The sequence below is a fragment of the Hemibagrus wyckioides genome, linkage group LG07 (genome assembly GCF_019097595.1).
Source record: "Hemibagrus wyckioides isolate EC202008001 linkage group LG07, SWU_Hwy_1.0, whole genome shotgun sequence".
Taxonomy (NCBI): Eukaryota; Metazoa; Chordata; class Actinopteri; order Siluriformes; family Bagridae; genus Hemibagrus; species Hemibagrus wyckioides.
The window spans coordinates 18,473,302-18,494,632 of record NC_080716.1 but is presented as its reverse complement, the minus strand read 5'-3'; the positions used below and the strand labels follow the sequence as shown (position 1 = coordinate 18,494,632).

At 37.9% G+C, this 21,331-nt stretch overlaps 3 protein-coding genes across 7 annotated transcripts in view; 1 reads left to right on the top strand and 2 right to left on the bottom strand.

The window, feature by feature from the left end:
* The window catches only part of pcxb (pyruvate carboxylase b), a 222,481-nt gene extending 216,610 nt beyond the window's left edge, over positions 1 to 5,871 (bottom strand). Inside the window, exons 1-3 of one of the 4 annotated variants that reach the window (XM_058394274.1) lie at positions 5,729 to 5,850; positions 5,229 to 5,308; positions 2,768 to 2,911 (exon numbers count right to left, since the gene is read on the bottom strand). The gene's annotated coding sequence lies outside the window, so the exon portion shown is untranslated. Of the gene's footprint in view, positions 1 to 2,767; positions 3,329 to 5,228; positions 5,309 to 5,728 lie in introns of those variants that run through there. The other 3 variants (XM_058394276.1, XM_058394275.1, XM_058394272.1) reach the window with 3 other exon arrangements.
* The window catches only part of rwdd (RWD domain containing 4), a 269,519-nt gene that overhangs the window by 71,638 nt on the left and 176,550 nt on the right, over positions 1 to 21,331 (bottom strand). The window lies entirely within an intron of this gene.
* LOC131355787 (NACHT and WD repeat domain-containing protein 2) overlaps positions 13,758 to 21,331 on the top strand; it is a 123,817-nt gene continuing 116,243 nt past the window's right edge. The window contains exon 1 of the mRNA XM_058394269.1: positions 13,758 to 13,911. Within this exon, the coding sequence (XP_058250252.1) occupies positions 13,813 to 13,911 (99 nt within the window). The 5' untranslated portion in view covers positions 13,758 to 13,812. The remainder of the gene's footprint in view (positions 13,912 to 21,331) is intronic.

Genomic DNA, 21,331 nt, shown 5'->3' with positions numbered 1-21,331 from the left:
TTGTCTTTTTAACTGCGCACTGTGGCTCTGTGTCATCAGTGGGACAAACACAGCTCCATTAGACCACATAGGAAGTCACCCAAGCAGGTTGTGTGAGTTAACATCCAGTGCTAACATTTTAGCATTAGCCTTGTAAGTCAACATGGACAGCTGGGACAGATGTCAAATAGCTGGGAGTGTTATTTATTTATTTATTTAGGCTCTGCCTAGCTTTCAAGAAATAAAGTAATTTATGGAAGTCCAACAAATAAGCCAAATATTTGTTTTAAAGTGATGGTTATGTTCATAAAATGCCTGACAAAATTAACCAAATGATTAAAAGGCTTTAATCAAATGGTTTACAGTTTGCTGGTCTTTTTTTATTTATTTATTTATTTTTTTTTTTCAATTAAGAGGCTTTCCATTTTCTGACTGTGGGAAACAGTTCTAGGGTTGGTTGGAATAAGGGAGTGCAGCAAAATCTGGGGCAGGAACTTTGTACATGCAGAGCTCACAGCATTGTGTTTGTCAGCTCAAAACAGCTCCATACTTTCTGCCATTGCCAAAACATGAATCATGACTTTAATTTGTTGTAGCCTGAAAATTAATCATCCCTCATTCTTTATATTCATTAAAATAACAAAGTAGGGAAATTATTTTACATTGCCTTAACATTATTGATAATATTAATGTTATTGATAATATTAGAAACAGCCTGTTATTTTATAAACATGTCTATCAGATATATGACTGTATCACACGTGTAGCTGTATCCAGGACATTTACAAGTCTACAAGACTCATTTGTGCTTTGTACTATTGCAGTAAAAATCACATTTCGAACAAAAATCAAACATCATCATTGATGACTGGTCACAACATTTGTTCTCTAACAAAATTACAGAACAAAACACATACATTTAGGAATACATTCAAGAAACTTATGATACTGATGTCCCTTCCTGTAGTTTGGATATTCTTGTTTAGTCTATTTATATCTAGTGTACATCTAATTCATTCATGTTTAATCTGTTCTCGTATGCTTTCTCAATCACTGCTCATGAGATATGCTATGGATGTGTCAGCCAGCCAGCCATTCAGCCAGCCAGCCAGCCATCCAGCCAGCCAGCCAGCCAGCCAGCCAGCCAGCCATCCATCCATCCATCCATCCATCCATCCATCCATCCATCCATCCATCCAGCCAGCCAGCCAGACAGCCATCCATCCATCCATCCAGCCAGCCAGCCAGCCAGCCAGCCAGCCAGCCATCCATCCATCCATCCATCCATCCATCCAGCCAGCCAGCCAGCCAGCCATCCATCCATCCAGCCAGCCAGCCATCCATCCATCCAGCCAGCCATCCATCCATCCAGCCAGCCAGCCATCCAGCCAGCCAGCCAGCCATCCAGCCAGCCAGCCAGCCAGCCATCCAGCCATCCATCCAGCCATCCATCCATCCATCCATCCATCCAGCCAGCCAGCCAGCCAGCCAGCCATCCAGCCAGCCATCCATCCAGTGAGCCAGCCAGCCAGCCAGCCATCCATCCAGCCAGCCAGCCAGCCATTCATACAGCCATCTATTTTCTATACCACTTAACCTACACAGGGAGCCTGGAGCCTATTCCATTCTATACATGGTTCAAAGCATCACAATGCACATCTCACACACAGTCACACACACATTCACACACTACAGACAATATAGAGACATGTTAGCCATGCAGACGTAAATTATTTATTGACTACACCAAGTGTGAACACTTGACTAGACTGCATAAATCTACAGCCTGGGCTAGAAGGATTCAGCCTCAGTCAATACTGCATATACAGTTATTTCTTGGTTTCAAAAATAATAGATAACAATAATTTAATTTAATCAATGAATTTATATTTGTCAAATGATACATGTCACTGATTTGTGTGTTTTGGAACTAGTGCCTCATGTAAATATTAATCAAAACCAACATGAAGTCTGAAAACAGGGCTTTTTTTTTTTTATCAGCCCTCTGGATTTACTAATGATGTAAGCGATAGTCATTTTGCCAGTCTATGCCAGTGCTTTATTACTTTTAAGTGCTTATATCCTTATGTAGGTGTGTTTTCTCTAAGCATGCGAACCTTAAATGGTTGTAAAGTGCTTGTAAATTAAAATAAGTTTAAATGCAAACATCTAATCACTCCGTAATTATAGTAAAAGCCGTAATTAACAAAGATTCCCATTTCAGGTAGTAGATGCACTCTAAGTACATTATACACACTAATAGTACTTGCTACTAACTGATACATGTATCAGAGCGATCAAACCTGACTACTGAGCTCATATTGCTTAAACCTTAAGCCTTTGTGCCAAACAAACACAGCAACATCAAAGGTCCTGGAGCGATCTACATGCACACACACACACACACACACACACACGCACACACAGTACAAACAGTACATGTACCTTTCTCTGTCACATGTACATGCACATTCAGGTATACACAAGTATACAAAAAAAGAATCCTACATGCACACACACTGGCATGGTATGTCATGTGAGCAAATGAACATCTAAATAAACAGTTAAGAAGTTCAAACACAGGACTATGTCAACAGAAAATATGCAGTCCAGCTGATCCACAGCTGCATGCCTAGTGCAAACAGTCACGCATTAGAACAAAGTTAATAAACCCTGATTCCCTGGAGTGTGGAAGGTATAAACATTCACATATAACACATAATCCGCTAAATGTACCACTCTACAAGTCTGAACAGATCCAGAGACAAGTCTGAGACTGAACACTCACCTGAATTTACCTGCAGTGAGCAGTTTTCAGGTCACAAACGGATGATTGAGGCGGAAAAAGAAGCTTTGGTCAGTCTTGATCTCAGCTGATTGTGACGTAGAGGTGATACACTGATGAAGCTTCTATTTGCCCAGACCACACACACTCATACACACACACAGAAAGTGTTGCTGTTTCAGCAGACAGTAAACAAGAACATCAGGCCCTGTCCTGTTTGAATACAACATTCAGCCTACTCTCTCTCTCTCTCACTCTCTATTCATCCTGAGGCTGCTTATTATGCAACAAGAGCATGCCCCCATTCCTAGCAGCCAATCACAGCCAGTTTGACTCAGAGAGCAAAGAGCGGCAGGATTTAAAGATTGAGGGCGTGAGAGATACAATAGTGAGAAGGAACTAGGGCAGCAGTAGCATACTATATGCCAATGTGGGACACCATTTCAAAACAGAACAAAATAATAACATACTAATATTAACCTAAAACAAACTTGAAGCTCAGTTTGTAACATATCGAGTAAAAGCAGATACAGTTCCTTGAATAAGTATTCACCCCCATTGAACTGTTCCTCATTTTATTCAATTTAACTAAAGAAAATAGTCATTTTAATCATATTTAAAATGTTTTTCTAATAGTTTAGCCTATTAATATGATAGTCTAATAATTAAAATACTATTCAAATTTACGAATAAACAAACTATATGCAACAAATTGCCAGATCTATTATGAATATTTGGTAATGAACTGAGTGCAAATGAAGTGTCACATGTTCTCAGTATGCAGTATATGCACCAGTTGCTGTGCTGGAGTTTGCTAGAGAATTTATCTAAAGAAACGTGATCATGAATATCAAGGAGATAGCAGATCAAATCCAGGTCATGATCATTTTATTGTATGACTATAACACCTATGGTCTATTAGTGAGGGAAATGTATGCAGACTATTGACAAGCACCTATGACAAGCACCTGGTGATTTTTGAGGCCTAGCTGCAAAGCCTAAACTACTGTTTCCACTTACACTGAAAAAAATAACTATATATAATTTATTTAAGTTAGGATCTAAACACCTTACTGCATTGCCTATGATTACGTAACAATTTTATAACTTTACTCCAGCAAGCAAACGGTTAATGTTACCATTCACATCTGTGTGTGTGGTTTACAAGCAGGTTCACAGTGTCTTCCAAGTTAATATGTGTAACTATCCAAAGGTCTAAAGTCACGTTTTTGTTCTCTGCAGTCTACATGACTGTTTGTTATGGTGGCATATCTAGGGTATAGGTCATGAAGAAAATGGGTTAAAAATAATCAGAATTTATTACCATTGTTTCAGTTCTGAGTGTACTGTACTCTAATGTACTACTGCAATTGTAAAAGTCCAAAACACATCAGAAGGTAACGTATGTAACTGTGGTTTTATGACTGAAAGGAAACAGTGCTAACTACTGAGGTTTTCTCATTTCCTTGCTGAGTACTAATAGCAAAGTCATCATGTGTAACCCATACCAATCAAAGACTGCTTAGGGTTTTTTACATTTGTTACTCCAGACAGTAGTTGAAAGTACAAATCAATCCTAACCTCATATTAGGTCTCATCAGTGAAATTGGTACATTGTGGAATAGCCCAGCTTCTCACATGGGTGGATATACTATAAAATGGATTAGGCATTTGTCCAGCCATGTCTGTTATCGGCTCCTACATTTGACTATACCTGCTGCCAGCTCTAACACAGTGAAAGCACTTTCCTCATGCACAAGACTGCTTAATGTAGTCTTTTGTTCCTGCCACTGCAACAAGGCAAAGAAATATTCCTTTTTTTGGTGCTGGAAGTGTCTGTTGTAGTTGCTCAAACAATTTAAGCATCAATGGTGTTCATGTTGAGCATTTAACTCCTTCAGACCTCACCAAAAACAAACATCTCACCATTCACATTTCCACATGCTATCGTTTTATTAAACTGTTTCATATTGATTTATTCTGCAGCAACAGGATCCTTTTATATGCCAAGTTACGCAATAGGCTAGGCGTCTTGTTTAAAAAAGCAATCCAACATGGAGGAAAAGATTAGAAGAATCAAACAGTATTGTCCTCTACAGTGTGGCTCAGGACACTCTGATATTTCAGTTTTAACAAGAAGGAGATTAACAAAAATGCTCAGCAACACTGCATTCACTTCCTCAAACACATGACATGGTGAGAGGACGAGTGTGATATAGCAGGGGCGTTTTTTAGGCTGCACAAGTGGCATCACTGTCACAAGCTGATGAACCTGATATTACTACTTGGCAAGAAAACAAGTAAATGTGAGCACTTTTTTAATGATAAAAAACCCTTGTTAAAAGTGAAAGGTCAAAGCTCTCATGATTAGTTAAATAGTTAAATAGCATGTGGTGCCTATTTTATGTGTATACTTTAATAAATATGAAGTTTGAAGCTTTGTAGAAAGTAGAAATTTTTATACCTGGAACATGGGAATTCACTTGGATGCATAAATTTCCTTTCATTACTTCATTTTTAAATGATATGTTCAAATGTCCAAGCCTACAACACATAGATAGACCATTTAAAAATGTTTTTATTCACGTAAATCTTATTTACAATATGCACATTTACAAGTATATTATGCCTAGGAATCTGTACTCAGAAGTTCAGAGAGCTAGCACATTTTTTAGTAAATTATCAATTAGTAGGTCTCATGAATCCAATGTAAATAAACACATCTTGACAAATCTTTTATTGGAGCTTTAAACGTAAATGTGTTATCATTACAAGTGTTTACGAGTGCTGTGATTACACAAAGCTCCGAAATAGCATAGATAAGAGCTGTTTCATCTATAGTCTTCCCTCTGAACAGCCCTTCAGTTCAGAACAGCATTGCTTCATTTGCCTGATAAAATCCCCATGTCTCTCTGCCTGGGGTCTTGATTCAGTTTACCTGATAAAAAAAATATTGCTACCTACCTAAAGAATGAAAATGAGGTATCTTTCAGCAGGGAGTTCGTCTTGCAATGTTGGCTAACAGATGTGATAAACTGACTTATCTGTTTAAGATACTGGAGCCAGAATCTATTATTCTGAATGTGGGTAGCACAGTGGAGCAGTGGGTTGAGTTTCTGCCTTACAGCTACAAGGTTTAATCCTTGGCTTACTGTCTGTATGCAGTTTTCAACAAGTCAAGTCAAGTCAAGAAGCTTGTAAAGCTGACGCAGTACATAGTGAGATGAAACAAATTTTCTCTAGGACCCTGGTGCTACATAAAACAACATAAAGTTTGATAAGTATATATTATCTCATTTTAGTAATGTGCATTATGTGCAACCCTTTAGAATATATTTTATACATTGAAATATCATTTTGTTGCCATAGTTAGCTTTCACTTTTTGACTTTGTTGGGCAGCCTCCTCTATGCAGAGTCACTGTTCTGTATATTTTGTCCATTTTTAAATAATGAATTTAATGATGCTCCGCTAGATCTTCTTTGTTTAGGATATAACCTTTTCTAACCACTGCAGGAGTCTTCCAACCACATGCATATTTCTATTGAGGTCACATGACATTTTAATTGCATACTGACGGACACTATTTAACTAATTGTGTGTCTTCAGATGGCACCTGGTGGCACAAGAACAAACTGTTCACAGTATCAGGGTGAATATTTACATCATTTCAACTTTTGTAAATGATTTATATTTAACCCATATTAATTCATGTACTTCCACATTACAGGTTATTTTTTTTTTTTGTCATTTAGTTATCTGTAATGTCACTTGAGTACATTTAAACTCCAGGGTGTAGCAGTACAACATGTAAAGAGGTGAATACTTATGTAAGGCACTGTGTGATCTCTTAGGATGTGATGGATGTGATGAACATGAGGACTTTCACAAATATACCCTGAAACACTCAGTCACTTTTAAAACACAGGTCTAGACCTCAACAACATCAACAAACTGTGGACATGGAGGAGGGCTTAGGACGCCTCTCCATACTTGCCCCCATCAGCATTGCAATCTTTCATCCCCCAACAGAATAAAAGCATTGTAATTATTCACCCTGATTTCATCAAAAGAGTGATAAGAAAGAGTCCTGGTGCCCCAGCACAGTTAGCAAAATCATTTTGAAATGCTTTAAAGCAAATTAGCAATTCTAGCGTTACCTGAAAGGTCATCATCTACATATTATAGGGTGCCTAAAAGCTAATTTATTTGCCCAATCCTGAGATTTTTTGTCTATTTAAAGACTAAATAAAATTTAAAAAAGGCTAAATAAGCAGGACTTGTGAAGGTGTTGAGGACCCATGTGCAGAAGAATCCAAAGCTCAATGACACACTGGTAAAGCTATATACATTTAATAGTTCAATTTTTTTTACACATATATTGTTTTTTTCTATTTCTGTGAAGGTAAACGTAGGCAGAAGCAGATACAAATGATGTGAGAGTTTGTTTTGCAACACACTGGCAAACAAATTTCCTGTTGACAAATTGTGAAGCAAGGTCATAATCTACAAACAGGCAAAAGATCAAAATCACTGAGCAAACCACTGTAACAGGACAAAATACCAAGAGCAAAATCCAGGGACAAAATAAGAATCAAAATCAAATAAGCAATATATAAATAAATGCTTGGTAATGTCAGAAATGGCCACACTGAGTGATTAATTCACAGCATGAGTGTGAAACTCTCTACTCTGTGGAGTCCTTATGTACTGTGTGAAGTCAGGTGAGTGAGAAGGTGATAATCTCTGTGGGTGTTGGGATGTGTAGTCCATGGTGGTCATATTAGCAGGCCACTCTAGAGACCTCTTTGTGGAAGTAAGAGTTAAACCTGACTGAAAATAAATTCTGTTTTTATATAAGACAATCTTAAAAGCCATTTTAATACAAGTCATATAGAGCGTGTGTTTGTGTGTCTGAGCAATCGAATTTGTTTTTTTGATTTGGGAAAGCACATTGCTGTATATTTAAAAAAAAAAAAGGATGAATCCAAACAGCAATCAAAAGGCAAGGCTAGGGTCAAAGCACATGAATGATAACCACAGTATACAGAGTTAAGGCTGCAATCAGTTGTGGAAAAACCCGACCATTGGCATGGAAAAGTACAATGGAGCAGCCATTCATCTCAGAACTTAAATTGCTTGTAATGACTGTAGGTCTGTAGTCAAATGGGGAAAGAAACAGAATAGGAATTGAATATCAATTAAAAGAGTTTTAAAAAATAAAATAAAACGGAATTTAACAGTAAAATAAAAAAAAAATTGAGTTAGCTATACAGAACAGATGTGAATATGGTGATATGAATATAGTAGGAATAAAGTGTATGTGTACAATATTTTAGCAGTTTTAGTGCATATATGCAAAAGTGTGCTCTGCTAAAAGTCTGGTTGAGGTAGTGGGTGTTGTACAGACAAGGCAAGAAAAGTCCAAGCTCTAGGTGTTGTCCTGGTTGAGGGCTTGAATGTCCTATGGGAAGAAGCTCCTCCTTATTTACAGACCATTGAGAACAGACCATTGTTCAGATGGCTGAGGTCATTATCTTCTTCACTTCTTCCTGGCCTTGGTCCAACACTAAGTTTTCTGATATACACACACCTGATGTTACAACAATATGATGGTGCATAGTTAAGAGTGAACAAATTTCCCTTTACACCATTTTCTACTTGAAAAAAAGGTAGGTTTTACTTTATAAAGAAGATAATTATTTTAAATTCAATACTGTATTTTAAATACAGTATATATATAAACAAAAATGAACAGGATAGTTGATCTGTTTTATATGCCATTCTCATTGCTAATTTGTGTTGAACTCATTTCCGTAACTTTTCATTATTTGTTTAGAAAATTCATAGACTGCTATCAAAGAAATATGTCCTTTGCTCTAGGCATCTATGTAAAACTGGAACATGTTTAGATCAGAATGTGGGACCTGGAGCCTTAGGAGATCTGAGTAGAATAGATTAAAGAAATATAAAGCAGTAAATACTCAGACACTAAGGATGGCAAGACCTCATGATTAAACAATGACTATGATTACATTATATACTTTATTTGCAGGAAGTAAACTGAAGGTATAGTAACTCAGAACCTTTGGAAAGAGGACAACTAATGACAAGGAGGTGCTTTTCAGAGAAAGATATAGTGACATTATTAAACGGAAATCTGCCATGTCAGTCAAAATGTGTCCTTCTGCTAATGTGTGTTCACATTTATATATGAATAATTGTTTCTGAAGTTTTCATTAAGGAGATTTCATGTTGCTTTCCTTTGTGAAAATCAAGGTCAAGCTGTAATGTGAAGCAACCTGGTAACACACAGGAGAATCTTCAGGACAGAGAACTTCCTGCTTTAACAGCAACATGACAAGCTGTTCTGTCATGATTTTGGTCAGTGTTAGACAATCTCAATCATCTTAACGTCTCACCTGCAAAGAGCTCAGTTCAGTATATTTGACTTTCAGTGTAATACATGATCACAACCACATGGTGTCAGTAAAATCCCATAACAAACTCCAACGATGAACAATTTCAACTTTTCAGATCGGTATTTCAGTATGAAAGGTCTTCTAATCAGACACATCAGATTTTGAATCAAGATATTTACTTTCAAGCTAAATATATATATATATACCAACCAACCGTACCATTATGACCACCTGTGTAATATTGTGTTGGTCCCCCTTTTGCTCCCAAAACAGCCCTGACCCATCATGCACTGTGTATTCTGACACCTTTCTATCAGAACCAGAATAAACTTCTTCAGCAATTTGAGCAACAGTAGCTCATCTGTTGGATCGGATCACACGGGCCAGTCTTCACTCCCCACATGCATCAAAGAGCCTTGACCGCCCTAATCAGACACATCAGATTTAGAACCAATATACTTACTTCCAAGCTAACATGAACACTAACTGGCATCTCACTGGATATACATGCACTCAATAGAGAGCAGAAGCCATTGTTTCATACCCTGTGTAGTGTATATGGATTAGAGGAAGCATTTGGGAGAAGCATTCAGCGAGAATTTGGAGAGAATAGCATTCAGCTATTGTTCTTTGTTCAGTGCATTGATGACTTGAGTAAAGTCTATTGCAGTGAAGAACATAATGCAAAGAGCTTCTTTATGAATGTAAGACAACATTAATCTTATTAGCAAGTTCATTGCAAAGCTTTTTACAGTGAGATTTAGGAACAAGCTTAGAATACTGCCACAAACACTAGTAACGTGCTGTGCTAATTTATACATGTACTTATATAAAAGACATTATGTGGTTATATTTCATTTTTTTATGCTGAATATTTTAAATATGCATATTAATGATGAACTGATCTCAGACTGACATGGCATTTCAGAAGAAAACATGGGACAGACCTTAAGGCATTAAAAAGTTGAAGAATGTTTTCAACCATAAAAGAACAATCATTCTTCTTCAGTAAGCCCAAGCACTTTTGAAAGAGCGTTCAGTGAACTGAAAGTCCAATAATGAATGAAGAAATGAATGAAATCACACTTAATCTGGTGAACAGCACTGGACAATAATTTCTCAGTACTTATCTTCAAATCTTCATCTTTCATTTTCTATAGTTGTTCAGCTCTTCTTGAAAATATTCCTTCTCTTCCTTACTGACTGAACACTTTATTTTAACAAATTTGTAAATATATTGTCAGTATATTCGATATTCCCATGTTAGCACTTACCAGTCTCCAAATGTGTGATCTATTAGCTGATCTATTTACACTGCTCCAGTTGCTGACATTAATGAGACCCCCAGGTGACAGAGGAAATGACATTCACCAGATATTGGGAAGTACCACTGTGGAGCATGGGGAGGAAGAGGATACTGATATAGTGAAGAGGAAGGTTAATGAAGTATTAAAGGCCATCATGCCGTGATGACACCCTGCATTTTTAAACGCTCTATATTGGTGTGCCAAATGACAAACACACAAAGGGTTTTCATATACACTTTAAGGCACACCAGCACAGAGCCATGTGTACATTGTTCCCACTACACGCTTATGGCAGTGGGGTGCATCATTAGCGGCACTCGTCGGGTTAGTGGGTGGTCAAGAAATGCATGGAGGAACTGCGATCACTAAATGTCACAGAAAGAAATCCCACTGAGTGCAGAACTCATTTCCTGTTGACTGCAACCTTTCTGAAGTTCTTCATTATTAATAAAGGCCACATTTAAGACACACACACACACACACACAGAGACAAAACCTCTCTTGCACACAACAAACAAACACGCACAAATATGACATGACAGTATTTAAGCTGAACTTTTTTAAATGAATTTTGTCATCACGTCACTGAAGCTGATCATGAGGTTTATGGTTGTCTCTTTGCAGGGGCTTGTGGTGTCTGCCAGCTCTGCAGAAACATGGATCTGGTCTCAGTCATTGTCGCCACGGTAACAATTCAAGTGGCAAGCAACCAGAATGTGTTGAGTGTATTATTGTGTTCTGGGGAGTTAAAACATATTTTGAGGAAATGTGAAGAAATGTTGTCTGATATTATGTTCCATTTTCAGAACATCCTGTACAGATTAAAGTAAATAAACCATTAGAGAAACGAAAAGAGATTAGGAGAGTGATACATGAGCCTGATTCTCAACTGTGGCTCCTGTAGTTGATGCAAAGCTTCTGTTTGTCAAATGCTGGAATTACTGTATAAGATTAGGTTTAAAGTAGTAGTATGTCATTTTAGAGGCTTCTGTTGCCTCTGAGACAAATTCAGATAGTATTGAGACAAAAGTCTTTCACATTTAACAGTATTATTAAAAGTATTATTAAAAATTATTGTTATATTATTATTATATAAAAAATATAAAATTTTATATATATATATATATATATATATATATATATATATATATATATATATATATATATATATAAGAGACCACTGCAAAATAATCAGTTTCTTATCTTTTTTCTTACAGGTCATGTATTGGTGAGATGAACAGTTTTGTTTCATTTTTTGTGAACTGCTGATGATATTTCTCCTAAATTAAAAATATAACTATTGTTATTTCGAGTGTATATTTAAATGAAATGACAACACATCAAAATAACCCAAGATCATGCAGTATTTGCAGAGCTTTAATAACTCAAATAAAACAAAATGCAAATAATTTGTAAACAAATTTTGTTAATGCTTTGGCTAAATAACATTAAGAAATCAGTATTTGGTGGAATAACTCCGATTTGCATGCGTTTTGTCTCCATGCTCTCCACCAGTTTTTCACATTGCTGTTGGGGAACTTTATACCAGCTCAGCTTTGCTTGATGGTTTGTGACCATCCATCTTCCTCTTGATGACATTCCAGAGGTTTCTAATTTCTAATTTCTAAATCGGGAGATTGGGCAGTGGTCTCTTATTTTTCAGAGCTGTATATATATATATATATATATATATATATGTACAACTCGCTCAAATCCTTACACTTGTCCAGTTTTCCTGTTTCTAACACATCAACTTTGAGGACAAAATGTTCACTTGCTGCCTAATATATCCCACCCACTAACAGGTGCCATGATGAGGAGATCATCAGTCTTATTCACTTCACCTGTCACTGCTCATAATGTTATGCCTGATCGGTGTATGTATCCTGTCATGTGAGTTGCCTAAAAAGGAAAAAAATCCCTGTTCTAACTGAGAGTTTAAAGCCAGAGATATTTAAATCTAGCATGATTTATTGCAGTTAAATCAACATGAATCATATTTCACAAAATCCAGAAAAAGAAAAAAGTTAAAAACTGCGCCAGACTTTCTGACTCACTGAGTTTTTAGAAAGTTTTGAATTTTGTTCTCTGCTATTTGCTTTTTCTATTTTCTCTGCTTTAATCCCACCTGATGGAATTAACCCAGAGAGCCTGGCTGAAACCAGTCTGGCTGTGCTAACATTTACCTAGGACTGACTGAGTGTCAGGGCTGCAGGAAGATATTTTACAATGGAGAGTGTCATACATTACACATCATACATTTGGCATGAATTATGACGGTATGTGCTATATCTTCTGTAACTTGTGCTTGATGGAGCACTTGAGAAAAAATTCTGAAATTATTTTTTTGTGACATTATTGAGCTTTGTTGATTGCTTGGCACTGTACATAGTAACATATGGGAGCATGACAGCAAAAGACAAGGAGCTTGGGAAACAATATGGATGTCAAAACTAGAAACTAGAGGAGAAACCAGGAAACTACAAAGCTTCATATGGTGAAGATCAAGGCGTATCCGAGCACAGACAGGGCTGACAAAACAACAAGAGACAGCTGAAATAAAGTAGACATGGGCGAGAATAATGATTGGGGGCATGTGGTCAGGGCTCAGTAGGAGCTGGAGCTGAGGAAAACAGAGCAAATAGCATGGTTTGGTGACAGCAAAACTCTCCCTGTGCCTTTAAAGTAGTCTTCCTCTGATGGCCTTGACAGCAGATTGTGTGTGTGTGTGTGTGTGTTTTCACACATTGAAACGATAGACTGGCCCAGATGTCACACCTTTTCCCAAGATAACTAAACAAGTTATCGCCTGTCTTTCATTAGTTAAGCACATAATAATTTAATATCATCCTCTTGGTGATTGAATTTACAATCCTCACTTCTCTTGCTCTCATTTTGTATTATGAGTCACGTCTTTTCTTCTGCATTATTCTTAATAAAAATGGACGAGAATGACGTTCGAAGCGGTAACAGTTGGCACAATAGTTCTCCGAGACTAAGACTGATGGATGTGCAAGAACAGGTTATGAAAAAAAGTACACCACAGAAATATCTGAATGAAACAGGGGGAGGAAAAGAGAAGGAAACTTATTCTTTCTGCCAAAAAGAATCCTCCTATTTCTTGAATTCGCAATCTCTCTCTGTCTCTGTCTCTGTCTCTCTCTCTCTCTCTCTCTCTCTCTAACACACACACACACACACACACACACACATACAAATGCCATTCACACTTTCTCTATCTCTTCTCTCTCTCTTTCTCACACACACACACACACACAAACACACACACACACACACGCAGCACGATACTAAGAGTGCTAATGCGCTGCTGCACTCGGACTGCACATCTCGTCCAAGTCTTGGCTGCAGGCTCTGGAGAGCTGGATGCTATCATGTGGCACACTTGGTGCTACATAAAGGTCAGTGAGTTTGCTCATCATCTCTCTCTCTCTCTCTCTCTCTCTCTCTTTCTGTAAATAAAACACAGGACTGATCATGTTCAAGACAAAAAGCAGTGATGATTACTGTAACATGGCACAGCACAATGGAATGAAAAAATGGGCCACTACAATCTGAAATACAAATGTACAGAAATCAGAATTGTTGTTCCTTTATTTGAATTTGTAGGTGAAAATCTGTGTAGAATATTCTACATGTTTATTACATATATTACCAGTTATTACTGGTGTAATGATTCAGGTTCATTAAATATCAGACATCCGTCCATCCTAGACAGAGATGCAGGGACCCTTGAGCCTATTTCAGGGGTCCCCTTCCTTGAGCCTATTTCGAGGCACAAGGAAGGGGACACCCTGGACGTGATGCTGACCCATAACAAGGCACACACACACACCAGAAAATTTAGAAATGCCAATCAGCCTACGGCACATGTCTTGATGTGCTGATGGAGGAAAACAGAATGAAATATGTAACTTCCTTTTAAAAAAAATCTTCTTTTAATCACACACTTTCCATGTGTCAGTGTGCTATCATGCGAGTGTTTTGACTCAGGAAAAACAGTAATGTTACATTCAGCAGAAAAGCAGGAGCTGGAAGCTTTCCCCAGATCTTTAAGGTCTGTTATTTTTTGAGAACTTTGACTTCCTGGTACATGATGATCCTGATGACCGGTAAGTGGTGGACCAAAAGGTTACAGTGTGCTGAACCTGTCAAATATGTGCAAAATACACCAGCGCATGGGCATACACACTCTCTGCTGCACTTCAATCAGACCTAAAGAAATCTCAGTGACATTTGGGAAGTTTATATTTAGTAGTGTAAAATGCAGGATTCAAATACATATATATATATAAATATATACGGCTATAGACTGCGTCTCGATTAGAGAGAATTGGGGATTCGGACACACCAAACATCATCACACCTTATTGTATCTTTTGTTTTGCTACAGTATGTGCTGCTAATTGTCTGATTGGATCACACAAACTGTCTTTTTTCGTATTATTCTTTTATAATGTTGAATGTTTTGATTCTTGTTTTATTTTGTCATATAAAAATGAATAGCTATATTGGCTTTATAGTTGATCTGTAGTTCCTAATAATTCCTAATAGGGATTTAATAAAACTACCTACAAAGCCAGAAGGATGATGTAAATCACCACAAACTACGCAATTACAACTCGTTATCTCTCAGAGATATGAACACTAAGGTCAGACTTATCTCAGTGTGTGGCCACACCCATGGGTCTGTTTCATCTATTGGTAAAACATACAGTGGATTTTATTATTCAAGAACAAAACCCAGTATCAGGTCAAAGCCCAAAATACTGCTGTAGAAATAAGTAGGCTTGGGTTTATGGTGCTTGGACATGTGATTGACGGCAGGGAGACGATCATTGTGATCTAGTTCTCACAGCAGACTATCATTAGTTGGGGAAGCAGTTCAATTCACTTCATCCCATTTGGGGTTTCTTATTGAGATCCTGGCATGAGTCATGAGCAGCGGAGAGAGAAAAGTGAAGAGGGTTGACTCTTATCTACTTAGTCTGGTAACACACACACACACACATACTTTTTGTTTATTCTATATTTTGACACATTAATTAATTTTTTATCTACTGCTACACACAGCCTATATCGAGTGCCATGTTTTATATAGTGATATTAATTCTAATGTAGCTATCTATCTATGTGGACATGCATATATGTTTGTGTGTGTGTGTGTGTGTGTGTGTGTGTTTCAGGCAAGCTCCACTGAGTTAATAAATGAGATTTGCTCTGGGAATCCAGGGCCAGTTCAGTAATGAGCCACAGCCTTGCACAGCCATGCACTCTGCTACCCTCTCGTTTACTCCTCGATTTTTTCCCCCCTATCCTTCGTTCTCTCGGTACAGCTGTTGCACTACTGTTTTTACATCTATGCTATAAATATGTTTACTAATAATATGTCTATATATAATATAATAATAAGAATAATAGTAATAATACATCGATTATCACCTAGACATTATGTTGTTATAGTAAACATACTGTCGAGGTGCTACTTAAAAGTCTTTCCGACATCAAACTCATCATCAAAATGTATGGCATGAAAGTCATTATCCTTTCACATACATAGTCATCCAGTAAATGTGGGATTACTATAGCCAGATGACTGTAGCAGATTTGATGATATCGTTAAAAAAGGGGGCACAGAAAGCAGGAGGGCAATATAATCACTCAGCAATGTAATCACTTTAGAATGGCTGAGAGAGCACGCTGCAATCCCACCGAACAGACCGGACTATCTGGGAAAAAAAAACAAAACAAAAGTGACGGTTCTCATTAGAAAGTATTGACCCATATTGACATATTGAAAGCAATTTCACTTCATGTGAGCCGGTTTATAATGTAGCAGTCATGTTAATGACTTAAAATCAATGGTTGCAAAAGACTAGTGACTGAATTGTTGTGTTTTTGATATGAATGGCTGGGAAACATTCTCATCGTTGTTGCTGATCTGATGATATAGAGCTTATATAGAGTGTAAAAACTACTGCAGGTGTTTTTATCTATATGTAGGTTTTAATTAGAGTAGGATTTCATGAACATTTTAAGGGTGACAGAGTGGTGTGTAATCCCCCAGGTCCTACTCGCACCCACTCCACGTGGGTCTCGAACCCAGGTCTTCGGCACACTAACAAGGAGGCTGTAGCCACTAGTGTCAGTCACTAGTGAGCCTCTTGAGATCAGGGGAGTGAGGTTTACCTGCACAGCACCCACCGTTGGCCTTTGTTACAGGTGCAGCGTGAAGCGCTTTGTTTAAGGGTCCCTGGTTCTTGTGGAGATTCATACACTATATGGCCAAAAGTATGTGGACTCCTGATCATGACACCTATATGTAGGCCTTCTCCAAACTTAACAAGCACTCAATGCTCAAGAATTTCTTTGCTTGCTGTTGATTTAAGATTTCTCTGAACTGGAATTAACAGAACCGGACATGTTCCAGCATGACAATGCCCCCGTGCATAAAGCAAGCACTATAAAAACATGGCTTGATAAAAATTTTTGAAGACTTCAAGTTCTGACATCAACTCACTGAACACCAGAATGATTTGGAATGCTGAGTATGTGCCAGGCTTTCCCACATGCCGTTAGTGTCTTGTGGTTGAATGGACAATTCCCACAGTTACAATCCAAAATCTAGTGCAAAGCCTTCCTCTAGTGGACTTTTTACACTTGAAATAATGAACCATGGATCACTGTAAACTCTAGGTAAACAGAATCCTGGGTTATCTTATCTCACAGTTCACACTAATCATACTTCTTTCATACCTTCTTGTTTGCATATTTGTAGTGTCCACAACCATGACTGGATAAAAACTGAGTTAAATAAATAAATAATATCTTAAATAATATCTTGTCTTGTGATTTTGCATCAGTGAGGAAAAAATTACCTGTGCCTGAGCATGTATTGTTATCTTTCACAGCTTTCTAAAAGTTTTAGGACATTTTGAGTTGGTCACATGACTGACAGGTGTTCTTTTGATATCCAGCTTCCGCTAATTTTTCAGTGCCGTGTATTTCCTCCTCGCTATGGCGCACAATTTCATGCCGTTTGCTTCCTGACAATACTGAGCCGTTTTTCTGTGTCCTGGTTTTCATGTGATGTGAGGCATGTACTGTTCTGTTCCTAACATCTAGCCATAACATTGTGTGTTGACCATGCAGGGTTAACACCACTAACCTTGTTTCAGAGCAGTGTTTCATAACCCTAGGCAAAAATCGGTGCTAACCCTGCTTATAAATTACCAGTGTGAAATGTTTCTTAACCGGGGGTTAAATGCGGAGTTTAGAACGGCAATAGATTGGGAGTTAAGTGTAAAAAATGTGTGAAAAGCCCTATAGTGTATGTTCTCTCTGTGTCTGCAACAGGTTTTCTTTGGTTTTCTCCCAACTCCAAAAAATCTATCAATAGATGGATTGCTTATAATGAATTGCCCCGGATATGAGTGTGTGTGTGTGTGTGTGTGTGTGTGTGTGTGAGATGTATTCCTGCCTCACAGACCATTTTCTCAGAACCCTGACCAGGATAAAACAATTTCTGACAGCAAGTGTGTGTGTAAACGGCGTTACAGTGTTGGAACAAACATGGATGACTTGATGTTCAGAAACTGAGACAACTCAACTGTGATGATTTATTAAAAGCCTCTGCTTTACACATAAATCAGTTAAAAAACTAAACATACCGAAGGATTTCCCTTTTTTATGCTGTGTTGAGGAGTTAGACATAGAATTACTCAACCACAGCAACACATATGTGTAAATAGTCCTTAAGAAAAGTAATACATGCGCTGACACTAAAAGCCTAAAGCTAAAGACTAAAGCCTTTCACGTTGTGCTTAACCTGAGGTTTTATCGTCGTTCTAAACCTTACATTTAACCCTGGGTCGAGAAATGTTTCATTGCAAGGCGACACGTGTACAGAGTGAAATAATTGTTGTTTTGTGTTAGAATGTTATGGCTAAATGCTTAGCAACAGACATCTAGAGCGGTAAACAATTCTGCTACTGTACAATGATTGCCCCTCTGTGTTTGCTTTCTTTGGTCTTTTCTTTCTTTGCTTTCTTGCATTTGTGCATCACAGGAGGCTTAAAACAGCCAAGACGGATTTACATGGTAGCATTTTTCTCACTGATGTGAAAGTGTGAGGCAACCCGGTTATTTACATTCATCCAATCACGGTTATTGTCACCATAAATATGCAAATAAGAATATTAACCCAGGGTTTAGGATTGTACAGGGTGAAACAGCAGATTATGAATACACGGGTTTAATTGTAAAGTATGAGCAGTCTTAAACATGAAATAAGAGAACCCAGGATTCTGTTTACTCTGGTTTTGATAGAATTGCAGGACAGAATACTGCTCACTCCTCTTCCTTTCATCATAGCACCATGATAAACTGCTCCTACTGAAAAATACTCCATTTCACAACAGATTTTTACTCTGCAGCTATAGATAATTTAAGGAGTAATAGGGTGCAGTAAGAGCCTATGGCATTTCTCGCTCTGTTTTTTGGCTGCTGTTTGAAGAGAAAAATGACAATCTATATCACTTGTCATACTTCATCCACTTCCCTATCTCTCCTTCTCCATCTCTCATGGGTAAATAGATATTTCTGATTTGGCTGAACTCTGACCTCATAGCGCTCTTTCTTTCTTTCTTTCTTTCTTTCTTTCTTTCTTTCTTTCTTTCTTTCTTTCTTTCTTTCTTTCTCTCTCTCTCTCTCTCTCTCTCTCTCTCTCTCTCTCTCTCTCTCTCACATGCATACACATGCCCAGCCCAAGGATGGCTAAGCCATTACAGTAATTAACTGAGAAAGACAGAGGGGGTAGGAAAAGTAGGGGGTTCTTTTTCTGCAGAGGCAGCAGCTTCAGCATGAGGCCGCCTTCAGTTAATCCCTGACTCACATCCATTACGAATGACTGTGAGGTGCAGGTCCAGTAATAATCTAGCAAAGAGCCAAGTAACAGTCACATTTATATGTACAGAACCCAAAGAGAAAGACAACTCAAAAACACTGTGATAGAGAAGATGTTAAAAAAAAAAAAAGGCTGAAGAATTGTTGGAGACTTATTGTCTCTTATATGGAAAGGCCACATATCTTAGAAAGTTCCACATCATTCAGTTAGCTAGCTCTATGCACAGTCAGAGGTTCAATAGAGATGACAGAGATCAAAACTATAACAGAGAATATTTAACATCTCCTACACATTTGGTACATACCCATGACACTCAGGCAGTGAAATAAAAAAAAAGCTCCTTATTACAAGGCCGAGATCAAACATACTGGACTCGTGAAACGTCTGGTTACATTTACTGAAGTTGTTCTTTCCATCTTGGTAGCTGTTCCATCATCCATCTTATCCATTCAATTCCATTAGATTTCACTCTTTTCCTCTGCTATTCTGCCTTTCTCTTCATTAATTTACTGAGATCTTTGAGTTGTTTTCCCTTTTTTCTGCTGAGTGGCCTTGGTGTTGCTGACTAACAGAAATGAGCGCAGGAGAAAAAGTGCGAGAGCGTTGCCCTGTTCTCTGAGCCGGAACCGGAGACGTCAATAAAGCAGTGACAGCTCTGGCTGAGCTGGGCTCTGGCTTCACAGAGAGGGAGAGAGGTGCGTTCAGAGCGCTCTTGGAGACGTGCAGGGGCACAACACTTTGAACACACATTCGATAATATGAAGGCTTTGCTAACAGAAGCTTAAATAGATAGATTTTTGGTGGTATATTTTATTGCTAGAAGGCATTTTTGTGAACCAGGTGGCACCTAACTGCCCACACACACACACACAAGACAACAAGCCTATGTAATTTCATTGGCAAAAAATCAAAGACAAACACTGCTCTGCGCCTGTAAAACGCTCATTTTACAGTTAAGGGGTAAAAAGGGAAAATGAAAATCTTTGATAGGGTTTGCCAGAATCTACTTAATTGGAAAAAACAAAGAGCTCTTTTTTCTCTCCACTATCTCATTAACATTGAGGATTGCAGCTGCTGCTGCAGTTTGTGTTTTCAGGGCTCGCTGACCGAGCCCAGAAAACATTGCCTGTCTTCTTACTTCACACCAGCTCCCTGAGTTTATTCTCTACGTTTGCTTGATCGGTGCCTACTGGAAGACAAAAAGCGTTAAATTAACCTGAGTGGGATTTCCTTTGGCAGCTTTCACAAAGACTTGGCTCCAGCCCATCATTCAGTAAAATGATCTCTCTGCTATAATGTTCAAAGTGTCAATATATTATGTGCATATATCATGTCCCTTGCCTCTGTTTTTTTCTTTTTCACTTTTTTTTTGTTATACTTGTCATGCCACCATCAGTTCTCTTTTAAGAGACTTCAGTCTTTATTCCCTCAATTTATCTGTTGTGGCAAATGCCCTGTTATTAATTTCCTATATTTTACACAGCCTGGAGAAAGGGCCTGCCAAGTTTTGAATTATATTATTGGAGCTTTCAGATATGTACTGTACAAATTTTGATGAATGATGAATCTCTGAGCACCTGGAGAAAAAATCGGAGTCAGTATTATTTCAGATGCTTGTGCTTTTAATGGTAGCCCCGCTTCATCTAATTTATCTGGACCTTAAATGTAGCATCACTTTAATCAATCTGATAACTCTGCACTGAAAATATACTAAACAACATTCTGCATTCACTGCAGTATTTCCCATAATCCCATGCTCATGTTGGATAGTGAACCCTGCAGTCACCTTCCTGAAGATATAGCCTGAACCCTATGAATTGAAATTGGTTTCATGTTTCATGTCAATCTCATGTCAATGTTCTCTCAGAGGAAACCTATAGATACCTATCAGCTCAAAAGTTCTCAATTTTGGTGTT